The sequence below is a fragment of the Cygnus olor genome, chromosome 23, assembly GCF_009769625.2.
Source record: "Cygnus olor isolate bCygOlo1 chromosome 23, bCygOlo1.pri.v2, whole genome shotgun sequence".
Classification (NCBI taxonomy): Eukaryota; Metazoa; Chordata; class Aves; order Anseriformes; family Anatidae; genus Cygnus; species Cygnus olor.
This window is the reverse complement of record NC_049191.1, coordinates 6,873,635-6,898,132: the sequence shown is the minus strand read 5'-3', so window position 1 is coordinate 6,898,132 and position 24,498 is coordinate 6,873,635. Positions and strand designations below refer to the sequence as shown.

Below are 24,498 nucleotides of genomic sequence, written 5' to 3'. Positions count from 1 at the left end.
AAGTGCCCAGTGCCAGGCTGGATGGGGCTTTGGGCAACCTGTTCTGGTGGGAGGTGTCCCTGCCCATGGCAGAGGGTTGGAATTAGATGGTCTCTAAGGTCCCTTCCAATCCAAGGCACTGTGTGATTCTATGCCAGAGAGGGCTCTGGGCTGGCTCCAGAAAGGCAGCACCACTCGTGGGGTCATGAAGCGCCTCCAACCTCTAAGAGGTGGTGCAGGACCTGCTGCGGTCTGCCCAGTTCCCCCCCCCCCCACCTCCCAGCAGTGCCCATGGAGCAGCCATGGATCCGTCCATCTGTCCTGCCCCAATGCCTGACCCCATCCCCACAGTGCCCAGGCTTGCCCCCACGGCAGGTGCCTGTGGAAACGCTGCCAGGGGCCCAGCTATGTGCTTCCCCCCCCGCCCCCTCCCCCAGCACGCACACAACCAGCAGCGAGGAAACATACTTAGTTATTCTTTTATTTATAAACAAATCAACATAAAATAAGTGCAGAGGAAAGCACTGGCTGACCCCGCATGGGGACCTGTCTACAGCGGGATCAGCATCGGATACAAACGAGGGGCATCCCGGGGCCAGTGCTGTGAGTGACGGGGCTCTGTGAGGTGAGCAGAGCCCCACCTCCCTCTGAAGACACTGGTGCAGGAGCAGGGAGCGCAGCAGAGACCTTGCTGTACAACAAAAAGCCTTTTTCTTACTTTGGGGTTTGTGGATTTTTTTTTTGCAACTTTCCCCTTAGGGGTAAACCTGACCCAGTGCAAGAGACTGGAGAAGAGACTGGCTTGCCACGGGGACCCTTCCTACTGCTGCCCAGGGCCCTCGAGGGTTGCAGGGAAGAGTGTGTGAGATGTTTATCTGTATGCAAAGAGGGTGACCTAACGGCAGGAGAAGTGCTTGCAATGGAGATCCCCGTTCCCTCCTTTGGTCATTGCAGGAAGGAAGCGCGTGTGCGCTGGCTCCACGGCAGCTCTCCCCGGTCAGCCCTGCCCCGGGGCAGGAGACGCCGCAGGGACCCAACAGCCCCCGGCCTGGCCCCCGCAGCCCCCAGCCGGGGTCAGGGCGCTCCCCAGGGATGCAGCTTTGGCACAATCGGGCAGCCTCTGCTCGGGTACTTCTCCTGCAGCTGCAGTAACGCATCTGGGACAGAGGATTACCGCTCAAGTGCCATCAAAAATAAATACATTAGACTGTCTGAGACAAACAGGTGCCCCCGGGCAGGGCAAAACCCTCACGGGAAGAGTAATGCAAGGGCTGGTCACCAGACCGGGGTCCTCTGCCTTGCCAGACCCGACAGCCTCTTGCCAATGCCGAGCTGGGACGGAGCGAGACACCAGAGGACCTGGAGGGCCCCTTGGATGATGAACCTTTGCACCTCTGGCTAAAAATCTCCAAGAGCTGCAAGTTCAACAACAGGTACAAAAAAACATTTTAAACAGAAAACTCCTTATAAAAAAAAAAAAGAAAAAAAGAAACAGAAGCAGGAGAGAAGGATCAGTCAAGTCCTACAGCATCCAGCCAGCCTCCAATGCTGACCCAGATGCATCCTTGCCACGGGTACGCCAGACCCAGACATGCTCCTCAGCTCTCCCGTGGCTCGCTCCATCTCCTTGGCCGCACGGCGTCCCCAGCTTCCCCAGTCAGAAATAAATACGAAGGCCTTCCTACCAGCCCGGCCTCCCCAGCACGTGGAAGGCCAGGAGGGGAGGGGCAGGCAGTGCTCGGGCAGTGAGGGTGCCCCGGGGCGGGCGGATGGGCTCTTGTGGAAGACGGGGAGCGGGGTGGTTGCTGCTCTAAGCCAGCCGCCATGCTATGAGGGCCGAGTGCAGTCGCAGGCGCTGTCCCTCTCGCAGGCAGGCTGCCCACAGGGGCACAGCAAAGCGCAAAGCGTCCGAGGGGCCGGGGACCACGGGCCGCCTGGGGCAGGCGAGGCTGGGAGAGCAGGGCCGGCTGGGTGCTCCTGCAGCACAGCGAGAGGGAGAGGAGCCAGCACAAGCCCCGTCCTGAGGACTCTGCCACTGCTCCTGCCCAGAGCAGCTCCTCAGTCCCAGAGCGGTGGGACTGGGAGCCTGCAGAGCGGCACCGGCTCGGTGCTCGGACGTCCACGACGCGCTGGGTGTGGAGCCCAGGGCCAGCCGACTGCCGGCCTCCTTGCCAAGGCCCGCGGGGCCTGGCTGCCGGGGGCAGGGGTGGGCGGCTGGTCCCTGCAGCAGGCCGGGGTCGGAGAGGCATCCGTCGGCGGCGTGGATGGGTGTGTGTGCATGCGTACCTGTCTGCAGGTGAGTGCGGGTGTGGGTGGCCAGGAGCAGAGCTTCCAGGATCTGTCCTGCCAAGCGTCCTCTCAGAACTTGCCTTGCTTTAGCTTGTCAATGTGGTAGGTTAGCTTTAGGGCTGGCCCCAGCTTCAGCCCCATGTACTTCATCATCATGTCGCTCCGCAGCAAGAGCAGGGCTTTCCCGTCGATCTCCTGCAAGGAGGAGAAACAGCACCCGTCAGAGCCCTGTTCAGCCCTCCAGCCTCCCAGCATCTCAGCTGCCCAGGGCAACTCACAAACCGATGGACAACTGAGGAGTGCCTTCTGGCTCTGGCTGCTGCTGGCACGTCAGGACAGGCAGGATTTTGTTCTCATGGCTCATTCACGTTTGCGTTCGCCCAGCGTGAACTGTTCCTCAAGCAGCCCAGCAAGCTGTACTGCAGGCAGGTCCCTGCCGCTTACACTGGCAGGCCCAAACCCTGCCTGTCAGCCAGGCTGCGCCCACAACACCGACAGCTGAAACACCACAGCTAGCACAGCGCATCGTTCAACCGCAAGGGAGGCAGCTAGTATGTAGCCTCTGCATCCTGGTGTGGGCATCCTGCCCCCCCGGCCCTGCCTGCGGCACAGGGGACACAGCCTGGACGCCACGTGGTGGTGGCACACCTGCTGGAACCATGCTGTGGGGCAGCGAACGCCCAGGAGCTGTGCTGAGCTGGTGGTCAGCACCCCCTGAGCGGAGCGGCAGTGCTCGGGAGCTGCCTCTCACCCAAGGGCATTGCTGCCCTGGTGCAGGGAAAACGTCCTGGGAAAGGATGTGCCCTGAGAGCCATCCTACTGCCACACATGCGGCACTCTGCAAACTAGACTTCACCACGTGAAAAACGGCCATGCTGAAGTCAAGGCTGGAGAAATGAGGCAAGAGGCAGAAATCTGTAAACCCAAAGAGAAGGCCACAATGTGCAAAGTTGTCTGGAGTCTCTAAACAAATGTCCTGCAGCTGGCAGGGAAGTGGAGCATCTCACCTCCAGCAGGCCTGGTCTCAGCAGCATGGCTTACAGAAGTACCTCCTGCCTCGCAGCAGAGCCAGACATGCCCCTTGCAGAGGCTCAAGAGGGAAGGGATCATGAAGCTTGAAGAAACTGGGGAGCAGCTTTGCACTTAGCACCTGCTAGCAGATGTTTCTCAGGCTGTCATCCCTTGCAGCACTCTTTTCCTTGGCCCAGAGCTTTGCAGTGGACAAGTTGCCATGAAGAAAATGTTTACTACTGCATTTACTTTTAGCAAATATCACAGCCTCTGACAACAGAAAACCCTGTCCTGTGTTGTCACTCAGCTAGGTCTCACATCTAGTAAGATCTCCAGTACCGGGTTTGTTCTGTTCTTTCTTTCCTAAAGTGAAAACTAAGCTCTTCCTCAGGACTGCCAACACCAGGGACTGTAATCCCTTAGTGGAGAGCTGAGCACTCTCTTGCATAATTAAAACATTTTTCAATTACTGGTGATTCTAAAATAGAACTCATTAAGGAAAAAAAAAAAAAAGAGCAAAGAGCGTGTGTCTCAGCCCAGCACGTGCCCCACTTGCCTCTCCTCCTGCCTGCGGAAGGGCTCTGTACAGCCCCAGCTTGCAAAACCCCCCAGACCTGCATCGAGGTCCGACTCCAGCTGCACCACGAACACAGACGTGAGCACGCACAGCACAGCCAGCCTGGTGCCATCGCAGGGAGACACCGAGCGTGGGCTCCCCTTCCTGCAACGAGCCCCGAGGCAGTGAGGGGGGAGATGCTTCCCCCAGCTGGCACAGGAGCTGCGCCGCCTCCAGCTCACAGCAAGGACTTCCTCCCACTGCTTCTCTGACTTCACGGGCACTACCAGGTAGTGGACTGAAGGAAAAGGTAGAGGACAGATGAACTGGCAGGAACCAGGACATGAAGGTGCCAAAATTTTTGTAGATTTCTTGGTACAAATTCCATGCTGTATGTCTGCAGCTATTTTGCACTTAAAGGTATGAACGAAAATCAGAGCCTTAGGAGACCCCTTTTTATTGGAGTCTAACTGCAATTCGCAGAGTGAATTCCACTTGGAACATGTTTCTTGCCAGAAGAAATTTGCTATGAAGTGAATTTTAGGATTCCGGGTGAAGAGTTCTGTGTGTTTTTGGTGCTACAGTTCAAATCCAGCTCCAAGCTGAGCTCTCTGCACACACAAAGGCAGCAGCACTGCAGCTTTAACCGGGCTGAGACGTCTTCCCCTCCGTGATTTCTGAGTGAAAAGATCCCAAGCCTGGACGTGATTCAAGTAGGATTTATAGGATATTTTCCTCAGCACAAAACTAGTGTGAAGTTCTGCTGTTCTGACTCTCACAGACCTTCCTCATCAGGTATCTATTCCCCACCCATATATAATACACGCATACACACACGTGCATACACACACACACAGAGACATACTTACATGTTTTCGAAAGAGGTCAGCGTGGGGTCCCAGCTGTGGATCTGCTTCTCGAATGAACTGCATCACCTCCTCCACCGTCCAGGACGAGGGGTCTCGGCTGTTGAGCCGCGAGACATCCCGAGAGCCAAGGTATCTGTCTGAACCTGGGGGTGTAATTGCAAGACAGCAGCAGTTACTCCAAGCGTGACCGCAGCAGCATTGCAGCAGACATTCACCCTAAGCTACCATTCAGTCTCCTCTTTCAAAGCACTGGCAGAGACAACGTGAAGGGCACAACCACGCCATACTCGAGAGTCCTGAGGCACAGGTCTAGCACCGAAGGACTTTCTCTCTCCTTATGCCTTACTTTTGGGGCAGCCTTCTATATCTAGCCCTGTTACTCACCCTAAAACCCCACTTCCCATTGCCCTTGTCCTTCAGGTGAGGCTTGCCCCACATTCCCAGTCCTCTTTGCCAAGCTGCTGTTTCCCTCCTTTGCAGACAATTCTCCACTCCCACTCCTCTCCCTGAGCACTGCTCCTGCCCTCGCCCCCCGCCCAGAACACCACCTTTAGCAGTTGTAACATGGCAAAGTTACTCTACGTTTTCATCGGCTGCATTTTCTGTTGGACTGAGCCCACGTGCAGAATTCTGTTGCCCTGAAACACTGCCTGAGCTAACACAAGTCCTGCTCTCAAAGCGCTGGCCTGGCACAGCCAGTTGTTTCAACTCTTGTGCCTGTATGCACAGATGGGGGGGACGCAGACAGATCGAGGCATCAGCAGCCTGAGCTTTTTAGAATCTTTTACTGACACCATGCACATAAAATTACAACTTTTTCTTGCAAACACCTGGATTTGGTATGTGGTTTACTGCAATTAACAGCTCTCCTGACGCTACTCCTCTACACAAGCACCGTTTGTGCATCCACCCATCCTCCTGGCCACCCACGCCAGCTCCCACCCTAATCAGACAGTTCTCATCGCACTGACCGCTCCCCAGCCGTCCTCGCTGACACCCATTTACCGCTCTGACAGCCCCTGCCCATGCTCACAAATTCATCTCCTGCCTGCTCCTTCCTATCCACTGCCTTCCACGTCCCAGCTAGTCACCAAGCCAAAGAGCTGACCCTGCGAGCACCTCCTGGCCGTATTTCCACCCACCCATCTGCCACGCCTCTAGAGCTACTGTTAAACCTAACAGACTACCTGTTTAACAGTGTAGAGGCCAGTCTCTGGTACTTGCTGAAGTTAGAAAGATGTAACTGGAGTTAGAAAAGCCCTTTATTGCCAAATTTACAATCGGAGGGCTGGCTTCTTAACTCTCTTACCCCCAGAGCTAAGCCTACGCAAGGCAGAGGTACTGCCCTGAGTGAGGCTAGAGGGTTGGTGCAGGTGCCTGTATCCTTGCAGGCGATAGTCTCTGGAGCTCCTGCTGTGGCTGGATGAATTGACAGAGTTCAAGGCAGAGTCCATGGGGTCCAGGCGAGGCTCCAAGGGCCCTGGGAGGCCATCTCCCAGAACAAAGGTTTCACCTGGAACGCACCAAGCTGCAATCAGTGCACACGAACGCCACGCAGCCCCACGTCACGGCTCAAGAGCAGCGTGCAGAGCCGCGGCAAGGCAGCACCACGCAGGGCATCCACGCAGCTGCAGGAACAGGCGTCACTCCACTTCACTGGGGGGCTCCTCGAAACTGAAATATGCACAGCTAAAGCACTGCAGCCTGGCGTTTGCCTGGCAAGTTCCAGTCCAACCAGTGAGCAGCGATAACGGTTGATACCCAGATTTGAGCAACAGCTGCTCTGCTAATGCCACCACCAGCTCCAGTTTGCATTCCTGCAGCCTCTTACTGCTTCCACAACTGCTCTGAGCCGGGAGAGGAAGCTCCCTGCATTTCAGGCTCAAGGCCTACAGATCATGGGCATCAGTGTGCAAGGGAACGGCCTGGGCCCTCGGGACTGTGGGGGATATTTAGCCAAACTCATGCCTTGGTGCGGGCAGCAGCACGCGCAGAGCAGGAGGGAGCAGCAGGCTCCTCCGAGCAGCTCACCTGCCCCATCATGGCCAGCAGTGGCATGGGGCTGATCCTCCTGTCCCAAAAGCGGGGTGCTGGGGATCAGCTGCGCACCCCTCCTGCCTTCTGCTGGGCTCTTCGGTGCATGATGGAGCTGGTGACCAGCACCCCTCGCTGGGGCAGGGCAGAAGGCTCTCCCCAGGCAGGGGTCCCAGTGCCTGCCTGGCCTCCTCACCAGCCCTTTCAGGGTGGGGGATGGAGAAAGCTGCCCTGGATGACGTTCCACTGACTGAGATCTGCACACCAGCAAGTGAACCTCGTATCTGGGCAAGATTTCCCTTTGCTCCCTTTGCTGTTATACTGGGATGGTTTCATCCTAGGACCACGTGTTTGTAGATTTTACTATGGCACAATGCAACCTAATCTCAGTCCAGGTGGAGCTGGTGCTTCATGAGTCATCCTCACATTCTTGGGTTCTTTATCACGAAATACCTGGCAGGTTTGCACAGCTGTAGAGGAAAGCGGCTCCTACAAGGTGTGGTGCCTGTGTACTCATCTGGGCTGTGCCACTGTGCCTGGCTGGAAGCCGCAGCACCTCCACCAGCACCCACAAAGAGCTGCGGCCACCCAAACGCTGCGGGAGGCCGCTAGGAGGGGGAAGCCTGGGGAGCTGCTCGAGCAGGAGAAACTCCAGCACAATTGGTGCTGAAGTGGGATGGTGGTGTGGGCACTGAGCTGGCGTCGCAGCCCATGAGACCCAAAAGTTCTGCCCAGGCATTTCTGCTAAGCTGACGCTTTTATGCTCCAGAGAAGGGAGATACAGCTTGCCTGAGCCCAAACCCGAGTGCTCCAGAGGCTGGGCCCTGCCAACCTTCTCCTGGAAGCAACTTATTTTCTTTGGTTCCTATGAACTACAAGGCTATTCTGTGAAGTGTGATCCTCTGGTTTTGGTGCTGTTGCTGCCTGTATTTGAGCAGAGAACCCAGGGGCGAGCTCAGCTGGGGTGGTCAGACCACAGCTTGCCAGGCAGCACCTCATTACGCTGTAAGATACAAACAGCCCTTTTTGTCCAGCTGCTCAGCAGTCCAGTGAAGCAAGTGTGAGCTTATCACCTTCAGAAATGCAACGCTCCATCTTCTGGGTTTTGCTACTCTGCATTTGAGGCACTTCTGCATTTATTTGCTCTTAGGCCACTGTGATGTTCTTAGATACCAACAGCACATCCTTAAGATGTCACGCAGAACCAGTGCTGATGTGAAGACTGATATTCCCTAGGTGACGTGTGCTGTTTGCTGGCCGGCGTGCCAGCAGTTTCCCATGTGGGTAGATAGATGTGTTTTCACTTGCTCTCTGTGCATCAGACAAGGGTTTCTGATTTATGACTGTTCCTGAATAACTCTGCACTCCTCCTTCACTCCTGTCCCACACTGCTTTTCCACCACCTCATTTCAGCACAAAACTGGGTGCAAACCCAGCACTGAGCTGGCTGCCAGCTCCCAAGGCGGACTGAGACTCCCTGTGCTGAGCCCAGGCACACAGTGGATGTGATTTGCGCCACTGGCTCTTCATAGGAGCTCCTTCGCAGAAGCTACCTTGGGTTTCCTCTCCAACATCAGGACGGTTTTTTCTTACACCACAAATCACTTCCCATTAAACACACACTTCTTGGAACATCTGTGCAAAGGGTGACGTCTGACTCCCGGAACGTGCGGTGGCGTGAGAGCGGCTGGGGGGCACAGCCTGCCGCACTGCTCTGCGTGCCTTGTGGCAGGACAGGGCCAGGTGCGGCAGAGACAGGGCACGGGCAGGGGTCTGTGCAGCTCAGCTCCAGCCTCCAGGGAAACACGACTCCCTCTGCGAGTGACGCACAGCCTCAGCTTGCCAGGAAGCCCCAGATGTGCTGGGTCAGGCAGCAGCACGTGTCCGACTGCTAATGACGACACCGAAGCTCACGCAGAGGGATGTGTGTCAGCAGAATTTCAGAGCTCGGCTGGAGAAGGCTGCAGCTTGGGAGGCTGGAAGACCACATGCATAGGTTCGTGTTGGTGCAACACTAAGGACCCAGAACTCACCCTCGGAACAGATTTAACTCAACAATTAACGCACTGTCATTATTCTGATGTGAATGCTCTGTGATGCGTTCTTCAAATATGTGATCATGTTCTCACATGTGTTTATGACCAAACATCCGAAGAACGGCATGCAGCCACACAACTTGGGAGCGCTGCTTTTTTGCCTAGAATTAAAGCTGCACACTCATCCTCAGGTTCCCTGGCTCTGGGCTGGCGAGTGCTTGGTTGTGCTGTAAATATTGCAGCAGAGCTGGAGGCTTCTCGGTAGGGTCAGTGCAAGAGAGGTCTCGAACTTTCTTAAAAATACAAACACACAGGGTGCTGCTTACACAAATGATACCGCCAGAGAGGGGAGAGGGAAACAAGGCAAGAGAAAAATTTTGACTAGCTCTGTGAATCAGCTACAGCAGAAGACAACACGCTTCTGCAGGCGGCAGCACACAGACTGCTTTCAGGCACACACACTATCCAGAATCCTTCTGCCCTTGATAACTAGTTTTTGGAGTGAGGAGGAGGTGGTTAATTTTTAGGCAGATTTTCTTACATAAACTGCTAGTTTTAAATACAGGCTTGCTTTTGGAGCATTGTAGGAAAACATGCCACAATTAGTGGTGGAGAGGCAGGGAGCAGATAATTAAAGTTTAATTAAACAAATAATGCTATAGATTCAAGAGTGCTGTTTTACTGCTAAAACATGGAGTTTGGCCACAAGCACAAATCTGATTTGCACAACTACTAAACACCCACTGTTTCCAACAAATGATAGTCTTTCAAAAGCGGGTCCCCACTGTGCTGGAACTGCAGCTTTTTAGCAAAAAGCTACATTAATGGCACTGGGTGTAAGAAGAAAAACAACATATGAAGAGAGATCCCCTCCTCGTCTTTCTGCCTTCCTGCCAAGGGCACAATGAATGGAGACTTCCCCCTGCTACTCACTGCTGTCAGTTCGGCGAACTGGAAATAGCTCAGGTGCTGCAGTGTGCCACACTGCTGCAGCCAGAATGGCTCTCCTGAGTGAGTTCGTCGCCACGAGCAGACACACCTCCTTGCTCAGGAAATACACCTATCTGAGTACTTCGGGCTCATGTTCTTAAAAAACATCCTCTGAAATGCAAATATCCCTGCTTCTACTTACATTTCACAGTGGATGAGGTGGAACGGGCCATTAGTTGATTGCCTGCAGGATAAAATTGAATTTCTAAAGGGGATTTCGAATTGCACCTTGTTTCTCTCTGCCCTGTACATCTCCTGCTTGAACCAAGAATGGACCAAGACCAAGTTGCTGTAGGAAGTTCACAAACCACGAGAATCACCACCTTCTTGTGAAGGCACACAGTCTGCACACTTGTCTCTACTTTTACAGAAGAGGCTGCAATAATCTGGGCATCTAGATGGCACGCCACATTCAAAGGCCAAAAGATACCTGAATACTCTCTGAAGCAGACTGAGATTCAACCTTCCAGACAACCTAACTAGGTTCCTACTCAGGATTACTTGTTACAGAATCCTTTTGACTGACAATACAGAGAGTCTGCGATACCACCTAAGCAAGGCACCTTAATTTTAGAGCCCCCCCAGAACAGCAAGGCACTGCGTATTTCACTGCCCGGACAGTAGGAGCTGACACGCTTTGCTAATGGTTACCTGTGTGCAGTGGCTGATGGATTAGAGGACACCAGGAAGAATGTGTACCAAGAGGTGATAGAGGGATTGGGTTCTAGGGAACAACTTTCAACTCGTCAGTATACATGGGACAGTCCCACAGTCACCTTGTTCTTCACATCAGCTATGTGACAAATCTGCCGTTTTGATCGATTTAGGTACTAAGGCCATTCGAACCTGTCCATCGCAGGGTGCAGGTTCAGATCAGCTGTGATTGGAAGAGCACAGAGCATGGTGAGGCATGAAGGCTAAGCTGCACCACAGTGCACAGGAGGCTGCTGACTCTCAAATCTGGGATCAACAGCCCAAGCCCAGCAAACTCAGCAACAACTGGGGAAACAGTGACTCTAGCAGGACAGCAACAGAGCACGAAGCCACTGAACTAAGAGCCCAGCTAACAGACTCCAGCAATTTTTCAGGAACTTATTACAAAGAACTGAGACTAACCACTTGGCAGATTTCACCATCAATTAAAAGGCTTTAGGAAAGCTAAACCTCCACTCTGCATTATGGAGCATTTACAGTTCACAACAAAAGGGAAGGTGGAAGCGTATTTACTGAGGACTCCTCCTCAGGCTCACAGTCCTCCAGCTACCCGGACTCCCTGGAAGCCCACGACCTGCACATGCAAGTGACACCTACGGACCACACACCAAAGAGGATATTTCTGCAATTACTTTTGAGAACGTGGCAGAGCACATCTGCGTCAGTTATTTGGCTGATGGTGCAGGCAGCAGCAGTGCTGCAGGAGGTTTGGTTTAGCTGGTGAAGCACACGGTAGCGAACCATGCCGTGTTATTTAGTGAGGGCTGTGAGGAACACGATGGGATCCTGGGGAAGGGCACTAGTTCCCAGCCAGACAGCTGCACATCAGCATCTGTAGAAAACACTGCAGCAAGCCATCATGGAAAAAAATCAGGGGGAGATTGACTGAAGCAACTGGACAGTTTTATGACCTTTAATATCATATATAGCAATGGAAGCTAAAATATGGGTAATTAAACCCCAGGTTTTATGGTATTAGCTGATCGCTATCAGGGTTAGAAGGAATTCTGCCTGCATTCCACACGTCTTGCACAACTGCTTGGGCTACCTGCCTTGGTGTACAACAGTTTCTTCTTCTCTCTGAAACACCAAGCACCGACCCATGCCAAAAGAGACAAAGCAAAGCAGACTTCCTAAGCCCACGGCTTGGGCTGGCATTGCCGTGAGGTTCTGCTGCATCCGTTACAAGTCACTATAAACAGCCAGCTTTGGGAAGAGACGCTGTGCTCACCTTCCAAAGGGTGACGGTCATTCTTTGGTAACTTGGGGGAGAGAGGAGCACTGTATGGAGGGGAATCTTGGGAATATCGCTTTGTACCCCGGCCTGGTCCCTGCAGAGTGCCGTCTAACGAACTGCTTCTGTCTAGGAAAAGAGAACAAGCCCTATTTAGGAGTGGAGATTTTCTGGGAAATTCAGCCCTGCCAGAGTCACTTGCGACTCTTGTGCACCGCCAGTCTGGTAACAGCCTGCTGAAACTGCAACCCAGCTACAGCTGTCAGCGCTTACCATTTCATACTTTGCTTTGGGAGTTTCACAGAGAAAAAGGGCGGGGATGAACCTAACAAGGCTCTGTAGCCACTTTTTGCCATGCTTCACCCCGAATGGCACCTTTGATCAGCATCATTCCGTTTCTCCTCCTTCTGGCTCATCTCCCACATGATTCCTCCTCCACCCCAGTCTCTTCACCTTTTGGACACTTGCAGCCCTCAGACAGTTTGCAGACACTCTATGCCATAGGCACCGTTTGATTAAACCGTACTTGAATTTTTGGTCTTTCCCTGAACGGCTCCCCCAGCGCCACGGCTGCCCCCCTGCCACTCTTCCGCCCCAGCGGTGGGGTTACAGGGCGCCGAGACCCAGCCACCTGGCACCGCACGCACCAGGCCGGGCCGCGAGGCGTCCCTCACAGATGGAAAATGCCAAACACAGAACGTCACTGCACGGATGGACACAGAGGATGGGACTGCTCACATGGACGGGACGGCAGCCACGACAGCGGTACGGTTGGCGGCGACCTTGCCCCGTGTGGGCACAGCACGGGGTACGGCCAGCACGAGGCGACACGTGCCAGCCTGCGGCGGGGACCCTGCGCCAAGGGGTGAAATGCTGGGAGACGAATGCCAGGAGCCGGACAAGAGCCTGCAGCAGCTCGAGCCACTGGTGCGGGACAGGAGGGGACTGGAGGGGTGACAAATACGGCGAGGGGTGGGTAGGACCAGACACCAACAGAGATATGTTACGCCAAACGAAGACACAAAGGTAAGGATGGGTGGAAAGCATCAGGCAGTCACAGCTTAGTTGGCTAACGAGAAACACGAAGGTAGATAAAAGCACCTGTTTTATCAAAATCCTTTTGGGAAAGGAAAGAAGCTGCTTTTACTGAGGCCCCTGGACTCCCTGTGACTACGGTCAAAAACCACCAAAATATTATTAGAAAGATTAGCACTGTCCTCAGGACAGTTCACTGTAAGAAACATTCGGTGCCCAGACAGAGATGAGAAACAAATGCTCTCAGTAATGTCTCTGGATATTTCTAAATGTAGAATAAGATGCATTTCTTCACCAAACAGTCACAGAACCGCAACAGAAGGTGATGTTTTTTAAAGGTTTTATCTTTTTTCTTTTTTTGTGTGTGGGGGGGTGTTTTAAAAAATTTTTGATTGTAAAAGTAATGCAAACACACAGAAGGTCAGGTTGTTGCAAATAACCCAGGGAATTAGAAAGTAAGTCAATGCAAATTAAAGGAAGGATAAACCAAAGCAGGTCTGCAGTCAGGGTTTCTCAGTTTAAATGGCAGTTTTTAAGAAAATAAGGAAATAGATGTGCGCACACAGCTGCATGCTGTGGATCATCAGGAGAAAAGGAAAATACCCTTAGTTCAAAGGATGCCTTAAACCTCTTGAATGTGTATCATCAGTGAGGGAAAGAGCTGGCAGGAAAGGACCCCACATCTAACCACACAAATACCACTTAGAGAAGGATGCTGATAACATGCAGATCATTTACAGGCAATGAAAGGGACCTGCTCAGCTAGGAGATGTACACTTTGGAGGACAGCACGTACAAGGATGATGTGAACTTTGAACTCAGCCTGTCTTCTGACAACGCAAAGGAAAAGACAGCACTATGTCCTCCACTGCAAAAGTAACACATGTGTGGGTACAGAGCTGGAGGACATCATGCAGAAAGGTAAAGACTGGGAAAAAAGCTCGTCCTTGTCTGCGAATTATGGGTCAGCTTTGGGGAATATTTCACCTCCCTAACTTGGAAGGTCTGTGGGGAGGGAGTACATCTGACCATGCCAGCATTTGTGCTGCCAGGATGGGCTCTGTCACAGTCAGGCTCTGCTCAGCTCGTCCCATTACATCAAAGTGGCCCCTTCAGGATGCTGTAACTTGCACTGGCTGCACCAGTGCTTCCTCCCTGTCTGCAGAGCATGGCTATGTGACAAGCCTCAGTGGAGATGTGCTTGGGACATCCACCTGAATCCAGCCATACCAATGCCACCTTCTGCTTTGCTTCCAATTGCAGCAATGTTGAACACTGGGACAAAGCCCAAAGGCTAACAGAAACGGGACAGGAATGAAAACACACACCATCGACTAAGAAGGAAAAATCAAATAACCAAATTTACTCAAGCTGGGGGGGAGGGGGGGCATGAGGGTGCAGGAGGAAGCAGAAATAAAACAAGAGAGAAGGTGCACGGGTCTGCAGCAGTGGGTCTGCAGCAGTGACTTCTAACAAAACTCAGTGATGGACTGCTCAGCAGGACTGGAAATACAGTGCTAGCGTTTAAAAAAGAAGGGGAAAAATGATATAGGCAACCGAATGCTCATGTACGACCTCAGCAGCACTGCAAGGCTTCTCAGAGGTTCAGAAGGGAGGGTAAGTATAACACTGCACTTACACACAGCACATACTGCAGTAGGCACTCGTCAGAGGTGACTAACCCAACAGCTTGTGTATCATGGGAAAATATCTCATTTATCAGACAACGGAAGCATGGTCAATCTCATTTACCTAGAATTCAGCAAGGCATTGGTCATAGAAAACCATCATTCAATATTTTATAGTAGCTTTGGCACAGATCTTAGAAGTTCACTGATGAAATCTGTTGACGTCTTCCCGAGTTGTGCCAGGCAAGACAGTATTTGATCAGAGAAAAATATATAAAGAACAGAGTACCAGACGAGGTAAATTCAGATGCAAAACGCAGATATGTATGTGACACATTGCCCTGCGAGCTGTGAACCTGCAGCTGACAATGACGGATGGGAAGAACAGGGTACATGACCAGGACGGGACGCTCATCGCCTGCTACAAGGACACAGCCATGAAAAGTGGCTTCTTGTGAAGACGGTGGTGCCAGTGCTGTGGCACCAGGCCCTCACCAGCTCTTCCCCAGAGTGCTGGGTAGCCCTCTGGTCACCTCACTGAAGTTTGACCCCAAGCAACACTACGTGAGGAGAGCAGAGAGCCTTTCTTACCAGCACAGATGGAAGGCAAGCTCCCCCAGAGGATACAACTGCTTTCTAACGGCCTCCAGAAGGAGGGGAACTAAGTCAAGCTAAAAGACGATGTTAAGACAAGACGACACAGTTACCAAGTAGCCCAAGAATAAATTTGGACTAGAAACTAATTCCCAACTAATTAAAAACGGAGCTCCAGAGTTAATCAAAGCAATTCTGTGGTGTCCACAGTAACAGGATCCCAACTCAGTGGCTCAGAGGGTTCATCCTGTCCGTGTTTTCAGATAGCTCCAGATCAGACCTACCTGCACACAGTATTTCCCAGCCCACTTCTATTCCTATCAAGAATAGTCAACTTTCCATTTTCTTGCAAATCCACAGTTTTCTGATGTGTAACTCGATCCATTCCTGCTGCCTTCTGTGGCTAGGGCCTACAGAGCCTGCGTGCCACGTCGCAACTCCATGGCAACACAGCCTGACCTACGGCTGCTGCAGACTTCTTCTGCCCCGAGCACACCCACGGGTCCCCCAGCGCACCGACGGCAGTGCTCGTGTCACGGTTAAGGGCGTTTGTTCTGGGAGCCGAGACCAGTTCCCACCAGTGACTGTTTTCTGGAAGAACTGGCCTGCTCAGGCACGTGAGTGCCTGAGCCACACAGGGAACAAAGCAAGACACACGGAGCTGGAGGCGAGTCCACTATAGCCTTCTCACTTGGTTTGATTTAAGCAAATATAAAACCGCATCCTCATTCTTCCATGACCAGCACTAACCTCTAAACATTATTGGTACTGTTTCTTTGCCCTCACCAGAAATCACTGTAATGCACAGATGTTTATCATCTTTCAGGCGCTTTAGAGAGATGTTAGATCCCTGAGACATCACTGTGAACTACAGGACTAGGGGTTATCACTTCTCTAGACTGTGGTTAATCTTTAATCCCTGCAAACACTCTAACAAAGAGCTCATGGTGAGCAGATCTCAAGACTGTGTCACGTTTGGGGCTTGCCTGTGCTTCCCCCGCGCTTCCTCCTACCTTCCTGCCCTGCCAGGCAGCCCAGCCCTCGGTGCAGACACCCGTGACATCCCACGGCGGCCACCAGCCCCATGGGGGGTACAGGACCCTCTCCACCCACGCCTGCTGCCATGCCCAGACATGGGAGCCTCTTCCTCACGTTCTGGCTTTGCTCGATCTCATGACGACAAGGTAGATCCACACAAAAACAAGGAGATTTCTTCTAACTGGGGGTCAGCTAGAGGGGTAACCTCTAGTTCCAGCAACTAGTCCAGCCGCTCCAGTATCTGCCACAGCAGCCAAGCAGCCTCCTACAGCTCTCCTTACACCACAGCAAGGATCCCTGCTCCTGGCCCTGCTGGCCCTGCACAGCCCCAACTTGCAGGCAGCTGCTCAGCCACGGAGGAAGCAGAGGACACTCACCCGGGACCCTCATGCTCTTAGCACTGTTGCCATTCCCCTCCCCAAACATGTGTGCTTTGAACACCAGCCTGGCCATGCCACCCAGCTGGTTTCACCATCCTCACTGACGGCTCCTGGAAGCACAGGAGTGAGAGGGCGGCAGGAGAGAGCAGAGAGGCAGGGGAGCAGAGCACAGAGAGATGCACGAAGCACTGAAGCACCAGGCTGTTGCGCCTAAGCCTCACACTTTTCAATCTTTCCTTAAGTAGTTTTTCCTAAGGCCTTATCCTTTTCCGTTAGAAATTCTTCTTGCTCTTTATGTAAGAGCCATAATTATCCAAAGGATTAACTCTGAAAGACCTCAAATGGTACAATAGTTATTCACTGGCTTGGAGAGTGGAGGATGCGTAACAGGAGAGCAGATCAGCACGAGACGTGTCAACCATGTAATGAGGGTGTAGATAGCATCTATCCTCTCCTCGAGCAGAGCTCCTACAGGATTAGCTCCCCCAGAGCCCCACAGCCAGCCCTGGGAGGCAGCTGTCGCCCCGGGGTTGCTGCCACCACATAGCACTTGCAGGGAAAACTACTGCTCTTCTTGTTTCCCAGTGCTTTCACTTAAAAGCAGTTTTGCAGCCTGACGATTTGCATCGTGGCATGAGCTATCTTGCCAGGGGTGTGCTGCTTCAACGCAGTGGAGCATTAGCCTTGCCAAGAAAAACAAAGCCACCTTTGCCTCGGATAGCTGCAGCGTGTTTCCATCCCCGAGCAGGCTGAGCTTCCGCTGAGGGCTGGACTGCTGGCAGCAGATTCGTGGCCACGCTGGAAACTGCTCAGGTAGGATTTAATTAAATTTCTAATTACAGTTTACCTACTACTTGTTATCACTCTTCTATTTCTTATGCAAAGGCTTTCACTAATTCCTAGCTGGATGAAGTCACTCTAATCAGATTACAGGAAGCGGGAAGGACCAGGGGACAAGGAGAGGAGGGAAGACAGGGAGACAGCACGGATGAGCGGAAACCTACAGGCAGAGATGGAAATCGGACTGACAGGCAGAAAATAAGGCAACTTGAACGCTAAGCGAAAAAGAGCCCTGCGGGCACGTGCATGACGCTGCTGTGATGCAATGAACCCTGCAGAGAGGGCTCAGAAACACGCTCCTGCCTCCTGAGTTAACGATAAAATCTGGGTTAAGGCGCGGAGCACCTGGGGTCCCTACAGCGCCGCCCCCGCCCCAACTCCTACCTGGTAGATACCTGTCGTGGTCGTACTCGTGTGAGCGCTGCATGTGGCTGTTCTGAGTGAAAGGCTGGTTCCCAAAGAGGTTGTCACTGCGGAGATTGTGGCAGAGCTTCTCCAGGAAGCGGAGGACGTAGGTGATACTGTTTACTGCTGGCAGGTTCAGAGTGTGCTGTTCCCGATCAAACACAGCTGGAGACAGAAACAAACAGAGCCCAACACGTAAACCCCCAGCAAAGGCAGGAGACTACGCCCAGGGCTGCACAGCCAGCTTCTGTATCTCAGCATCACTGGTCTAGACTAGAGCAAACAAAAGCCACTGCCTTCCGCTGGCTGGGCGCTGGCGAGCTCGCCTCCCTGGGACAGGCTAAAACCAGCCTGCTGCACCCGCTGTCAGGGACGAGGCTGCACGGCTGCGAAGCCGCGGTACCGGGAGCGGAAAGGCGCTCAAGGAGGGGCCTGCACTCCCGCCATCCGGGTCAACTGGGGCTTAAGAGTAAAATTAAAACTCGGGGGCAGGGGAAGAGAAGCTTCGCGGTACGGCTTTTCCTTCCACTAGGAGTTCTGCCAGTCCCCCCCGTTCCGTCCCCTGCTGGGGTCCAGGCAGTGCCAGAGGTGACCACGCACAGCGCTCCGCGGGCTCGCACCGGGGCTGCGTGCTGCTTGCTCCAGCAGCTGGGCCTGGAGGACAAGCTATTGCTCTGCTCTGCGTCAGCCGCTAGCTGTTGCTTCACTGACACAGATGTCTGGCAAGAAAGAGAAGACAGAAATCTTCTGTCTGCCCCTGGCCCGTGACTGTACCAAGCTTCAGGAGAGACATCTTCCAGCGACTGAATTCTTGCAATGACATCTCTGAAGGCAAAGTGCTGCAGGCCAGTTCTCACCTGAGATGACCTCTCCCCCGTGGCCTTGTTTTAAGAAGGAGAAGACTGTTTTCTGATGGTAAGCGCAATCAATGCAGGCCTGCACTGCTTGCTGCAGGACAACAGAAGCTCGAGCTGGTCCAAAATGATCCGGCAGCTGCTGAACTTTCTTCTTGTCTAGGTGGGGCCCAGTGCTGCCGTTCTTGTTCAAGTAAATGCAAACTGCCAAGATGAGAAATGTGTTTGCCATTAACCCACTCAAGAAATCAAGAAACAGATGCCTAAAATCCAGCCTGAAAGATAGAGATGCCCAGGTTTTAAGACTGTAAAATCACTCACAAAGTGTGAGCGAATCCATCACAGGTGCCTATCTGCAACCTAACAACAGTCACATTTAGGGGAGAATCACCTCCAACACCTTCCTGCCTCATCATGCTCACCTTCCACGCTGCTGCTATTACTCCTATGCTTTCCCCAGTGCTCAGGCTCCCAAAGGCAGGCTGCAGTGTGGTTCCCGGGCCAGCAATGTAAAGTGGCTGAGATGTTCAAAGGAAATGAAGGAATGCAGCCCCAATTCTTCCCTTTGGGGGGAAACTGGGTTCTTTGGGTTCCTCTGAAAATTGTGTTCTGTGGAAACAGAGGGCTCTACCCATATCCAGTGCTTGAACATATAAAAACTAGCTTTGCATTAGACTTTCCTGCCCAGATTCACCTTTGGCTGTATCTCACAGTTGTAGCAGAGCACATGCTCTGCACTGGCTGCTGCTATTCCTTCCCTGCTGCCTCTTGTCCCTGCTTGTGCCGAACAGCCCATGGCCACTGCTGCTCAGCAAGAGCTGTTCTGCACCTTGCTCTACCTTCAGCAGCTGTGCCTGGCACAGTTTTGGAGAGCCCATACTATGAACTCCTGAGTGCAGCTGCTCACAGTACTGCCTCTGGGCTGTATTGGCCACAGGAAGTGCACTTTGAGGGCTTTGGAGTCACTAACATGCAGGTGACAACTCAGGGAAAGGGATCTCTGCATTCGTCAGATGGACTTGCAATCCTCCTATGGCTTCGTATTTCCAGTATGGATAGGGATAAACGAACAGCTGGTCTGAACTCACGTGCCTCTTTTCCTCCTGACACACTCTGAGTTAGGCCAGCCTTTCTTTGTGGAATCTTAAGGTTTGCTGGTTTGTGTGCTTGTGAAGAAGTGGGAGTGCTGTGGCGTGCCACCTCCTGCCTGCTGCAGCTCCTAACTGTGCAATCTTTTCGAGGATGCAGTTCGAGACCCTTACCTGTGGGAGCCTGCATGGCAGAGCTGGGGATTGTAGCAGCGTCCTGGGGCACAGTGCTTGTGTCTGGTTCTGGGGTACTGGTTGTTGGAGAGGTGGGTGCTGGGTTCAGCAATGTCCTAGGTTTCCTCTGCAGAAAAAGATGAGGATATTTCTCCTTTTATCCCTGCTCTCCTATACCACCCATGATCACTACACTCTCTTCTCTGCATCCAACAAACAAGGCACTGTGGAACATGACACACTTCTGATGGCGATGACGGGGAGTTTCAAGAACCTACTTAATCAATATGTGTACATTCTAGAAACCACGATCCTCGAAAAAATAACAAGCCTGAGATCTGCCACCTCTGCTTGACTTAGACTAGCTACACATGATGGACAGAAGAGCTTATTCCACCATTTGGCCAACCTGTCATGATCACAGCATTTGCCGTGCTACTTCACAGCTAATGCAGCTCCAAAGACACGGTTTCTTGATGGAAATGATCTTTAGGACACAGACATTCTCTACAACTCTGAGGCTGGACTCGGAGGGATATTCCCAGCCCCACACACCCCTCTGGTCTCCTACTTGCTGCAGTCACACAGCCAGAGGCTGAGACAAACGTGCACAAATACACGCATGCACCATCCCATGGCAGAACTTGCAGCACCTGCTTTTCACCCGCCTGCATCAGCATCAGCTTTTACCTTACTGCCAGGCTTTGGGCCTCTCTTTCTGGGGAATTTCAAAGGCTCCACTGACTTGGAGGGTGTAGGCATGGGGTGATGGATTAGCGCTTTGGTCGTTCGACCACGCTTCTTCCCTGTTTTGCGACGCCTTTGCCCTTGTTGATGCCCCAAAACAGTCTTTGTGCTACTGTGCATGCTAGGTTTCTCCGAGTTTACTTCGGAGGCAGGTAAAGGGCTCTTTGGAATCACAACTGAAATAAAAAGAGAAAAAGCAAATATAATTAAATCAGGCGAGAATGAAAACAAGAGCAGCCTCCATCTTTAAACAGCGTCATATGGAAAAACCTGGAGTAGTCACAATCCCCTGAGTGGAGACCACTGCTCTCCATGCCAGAGTAAAAACCAAACGCGCCGATCCGGGGTTCAGCACCTGAGCTGTGGGGCGCTGTGGCTTAGCCTGGGCAGGCTGAACTCTGGAAGGATCGCACTTCGAGCCATACCTTCTTCCTGAAAACAACTGGCACCTACAGCTCTTCCATCTGCGAGTGGAGACCTGCCAGAGATCAGGTAAGATGCTCTGAAAGCATTCCTAGGGGAAGGATCAGTCAAGACCTGCCTGACAGTACAGAGCCAGGGCTGCGCTGGAAATCCCCTCTCTCGAGGCTGAAGTCAGATTTGCTCTGTCCCTAAATTACCAGTGAACTGCAGGGGAAGGCACCACTCTGTCCTTGATGCGTGCAAGGACGACTGCTCCCAGCCCAGAGCAATAGCTCCTATCTCAGTTACTTCAGCTCCTCTCATGCACTGCCAGAGGTGAGCGACGAGACAGTATCTGGCTGCAGACAGCACACGGTCCGATCCTTCTTATCTTCTCAAGCTTTCCATGACAAAACCAGGTTTCTGGTGTATTTCCCCCAAATCCCCTGAATTTGGTCATTCATCTTTCCCAAGCCCCACTAAAGGCTGGAGATGAGCTGGCCCAGTTCAGCAGACCAATGCCTCTTTGAACTTCTGCTACAAGAAAACAACACGGCACTCCTATATTTTGAAAACTGCACAGCGACATTTACGATGTCTCATTTCTCAGACCTGGAAACCTCACTGTGTGTTCAACACGGGGGCTGTGACTTCAAAAAAAAAACAACCGACCTCTACCTTTTGAAGTGGGGTCCGTTATAGTTAAGAAGAAAACCTTGGCAAGGAAAGCAGAGAGCCATAGAGGAGCGATACCAGGATGGCAAGCGGCACCAGCAGTGACAACTGCGGGTGCATAAGGAGAATGTAAGGTTTTCTAATGAGAGCTTTCCAAGCAGCCACCCTAAGCAAGGACAAAGAAACCCCTTCCTGCCGACACCTCGGGAGCAGCTAACAGCTGCGCCCCAGGTTTCAGGGGTCTGGAGAGGATCACTGGGCTGCGGGGTGGCAGCGGCAAGGCAGGAGCAGGAGCCCTGGCAGCCCCGGGGCAGGGAGCTGTTGTTCACTGCTTCGCTGCGGCACGACTGCTGGGGAGGGGCTGCGTACGGCCCCATCAGTGGCTGCTTGTTTTGGCCTTACAGGAATGAGCCCCTGGAAGTGGAGGACCCTGCTCTGCTCCTCCGGTCTGACTGCGCTTCATTCACCAGCTTCCACTCTGAGAGGAGACGTGTGCCTGGCTGCCAGCTCCCGGACGGCCTGAGCAAACCGTTCATTCAGCTCAACAACGGGGCATTTTGGTGCCTCGCTGGGCAGGACCACGAGACCTCCCACCTGCCAGGCACGGCTCTGGTCCGTGCTGCCACCAGGATGCCAGCCTCCAGGAACTAGCCCCGCTCCGGTCTTCAGGTGAGCGGGACAAGAGTTACAATGCCCTCAACTTCTTTTTTTTTTAATCTTTATCTCCTTGCCTTTGTGCACTACATGCACTAAGGCTCTGTGTTGGATTCCGCTGATAAGCTCACAGGCATTGAGTGATTTTACCTAAGATTTACCTAATTTCCTAACTAACATCTTCTTCTGCCAGGTGGATACAGAGAGTGGTGACAGAAACAGAGTCACAGGGTTTTGCTGTGTCTAAGATAATAACATTAATGACAGCGCTACTTTGCTGGCAAGGAAAGGAATGCAACAGCACAAATGCTTCTTACTGTGTCACCCAGTGAGCTGCGTGAGCAGAGAGGAGCAGCAGGGCCAGGTACCCTCGGCCAAATCGCTGCGCCTCCAGCCGTACATCTGCACAGCTGACTTCAGCCGAGGAGTGTTTGTGTAAAGGGATTTACTAGAACCCTGTCAGTTGACAGAGCAAGGATAAACACGGGTAAAGAACTCAGTACTTTAAAGAAACTTCTAAACATCAAAGCAATGTGTAAAACAAAGTGGGAGGCATTTTGTTTGCACTCTGCAGCAACGCTAAGTGTCCGAACAAAGCTGTGCCACAGCGAGGTTTCGCTAAGCTTCAAGAGAAATTGAGGATTCTACAGACAAGCTGTGAAGCAACTTGAGTTACCAGAAGAAAAAAAAAAAACGAAAAGAAAAAAAAACAAAAACAACAAAAAAATACACCACAAAACCAGAAATAGTAAATTTGGAAAGTTAGGATGCAATAAACAGCTGCTGAACTGTACCCTCCCCAGCTTGAACCGCATCTCAGAGAAACCCCAGCGCCAGGGAAAAGGTGACTGACGTCAGGCGGACTCCCCGTGTGCACGCTTTCACTACAGAATTTTGTAATAAAAAGTCATTTTTTGGCGGTAGAATAAATGCTAGGAAGTTCTATTGTCCACTTCAGTCACAAAGATATGAAAAGTAACATTAATTTAATGTTAAGCTTTACCACTCACTGCTTTATTTTCAGAGAAATAAAAGCCCCTTACATTGTATGTGCAGAGCACACGGCAATTTCTTTCAGCCACAGCAGAGGAGATTGCACTGAGGCTGCTGCCATGACAGCCCATCCTTGCCACCGCCCTGTGCTAATTCATTTCATAAAAAACCCACCAGCCTGTGCTAATTCATGTCTCTTGTCCCTGCCAGACGTACTGGAGCTGCACACCACCAGCTTTTGGAGAAGGAGACAGCAGCCACTCGGGGAGATCAGTGCTGTACCAAAAACCACAGGGCTCCGGCTGCTCGCGCTGCTTGAGCCCTTGCGGTGACCGGCTGTCTCCTAAGGGAGCCTAAGGTTTTTCAGTACATGCCTGCAAACTTTCCTCCAGGATTTCAGCCCCCGATGGCACAAGGATGGGGTGAATATGCAGGCGGGAGCTGCTTGTCCTGCAGCTGCAAACCACTGCCCGCATCCCCTTACCTGCCAGAAGCTGCAGTTTTTGGGTCTTGTTCAGCCGGTGGTGGTGCCAGCCCAAACGTGCGCAGCTGCCGGGGCCATCCCCACCTCCTGTCCCTTGTCCCTCACGCTCACCTCCACCCTGTGGTGCGCCACCAGGAGAGCCAAATTTTCTAAAAGTTACTTGAGGCCCTCTTCAAAAATCAAGTTTGCTGTCACTCAGAAAAGCAACCTCTGCCTCAGGGCTTTGGTGCTCCTATGGGGTCTGAGTAACCGAACACAGCTCCAAAGCTGGCCTCGCTTTAGGCAAGGACCCAGGCCTCCAATGGTCCCTTCCAACCTGCATCATTCTCTGAACTCATGGTCAATCATTTCAGCCCGTTACTGGAACAGAGAACTAAAGAGAGCAATTTTTCTGCTGCTTCAGCTCGCTGAACTGTCTTGCTTTGGGCTGTACAGGCACCAGGACCTGGAAGGATGGAACCGCTCCTCTTTGGGCTGGTATGGGAGCAGTTTGCCTGCGATGAGGATCATCACCCTGCAGATGCAGGATCAAAAACTGCTGAAGTTGGAGGCAAAGAAAAGACTGACATCACTAATTGGTTTATTAATCATCAAAGGATTAGTTTAAAAAGAAGTCCCGAGCTTCCTGCAGAAACAGAGACCTGACAGAGAATTCAAGACTATTTCCTAACGCCAAAACATCCCTTGCCAGTCAGCACATGGCTCCAGCATTACCTGCAGCTACACACCACACTGTTACTCAAACTGTTATTTACAGGAGACTCTATAAAACATAAGTTGCTGTCCACACTTTGA

At 52.4% G+C, this 24,498-nt stretch overlaps 1 protein-coding gene across 14 annotated transcripts in view; it reads right to left on the bottom strand.

The window, feature by feature from the left end:
- Positions 1–444: 444 nt before the first annotated feature.
- SCMH1 (Scm polycomb group protein homolog 1) overlaps positions 445–24,498 on the bottom strand; it is a 70,394-nt gene continuing 46,340 nt past the window's right edge. For 7 of the 14 annotated variants that reach the window (XM_040534749.1, XM_040534755.1, XM_040534757.1 and 4 more), the window contains 8 exons: positions 20,439–20,671; positions 19,749–19,875; positions 18,490–18,690; positions 17,612–17,797; positions 11,710–11,841; positions 6,014–6,217; positions 4,705–4,847; positions 445–2,463 (listed from right to left, as the gene is read on the bottom strand). In XM_040534749.1, coding sequence (XP_040390683.1) covers positions 2,338–2,463; positions 4,705–4,847; positions 6,014–6,217; positions 11,710–11,841; positions 17,612–17,797; positions 18,490–18,690; positions 19,749–19,875; positions 20,439–20,671 — 1,352 coding nt within the window. In that variant the 3' untranslated portion in view covers positions 445–2,337. The other 7 variants (XM_040534753.1, XM_040534754.1, XM_040534760.1 and 4 more) reach the window with 5 other exon arrangements.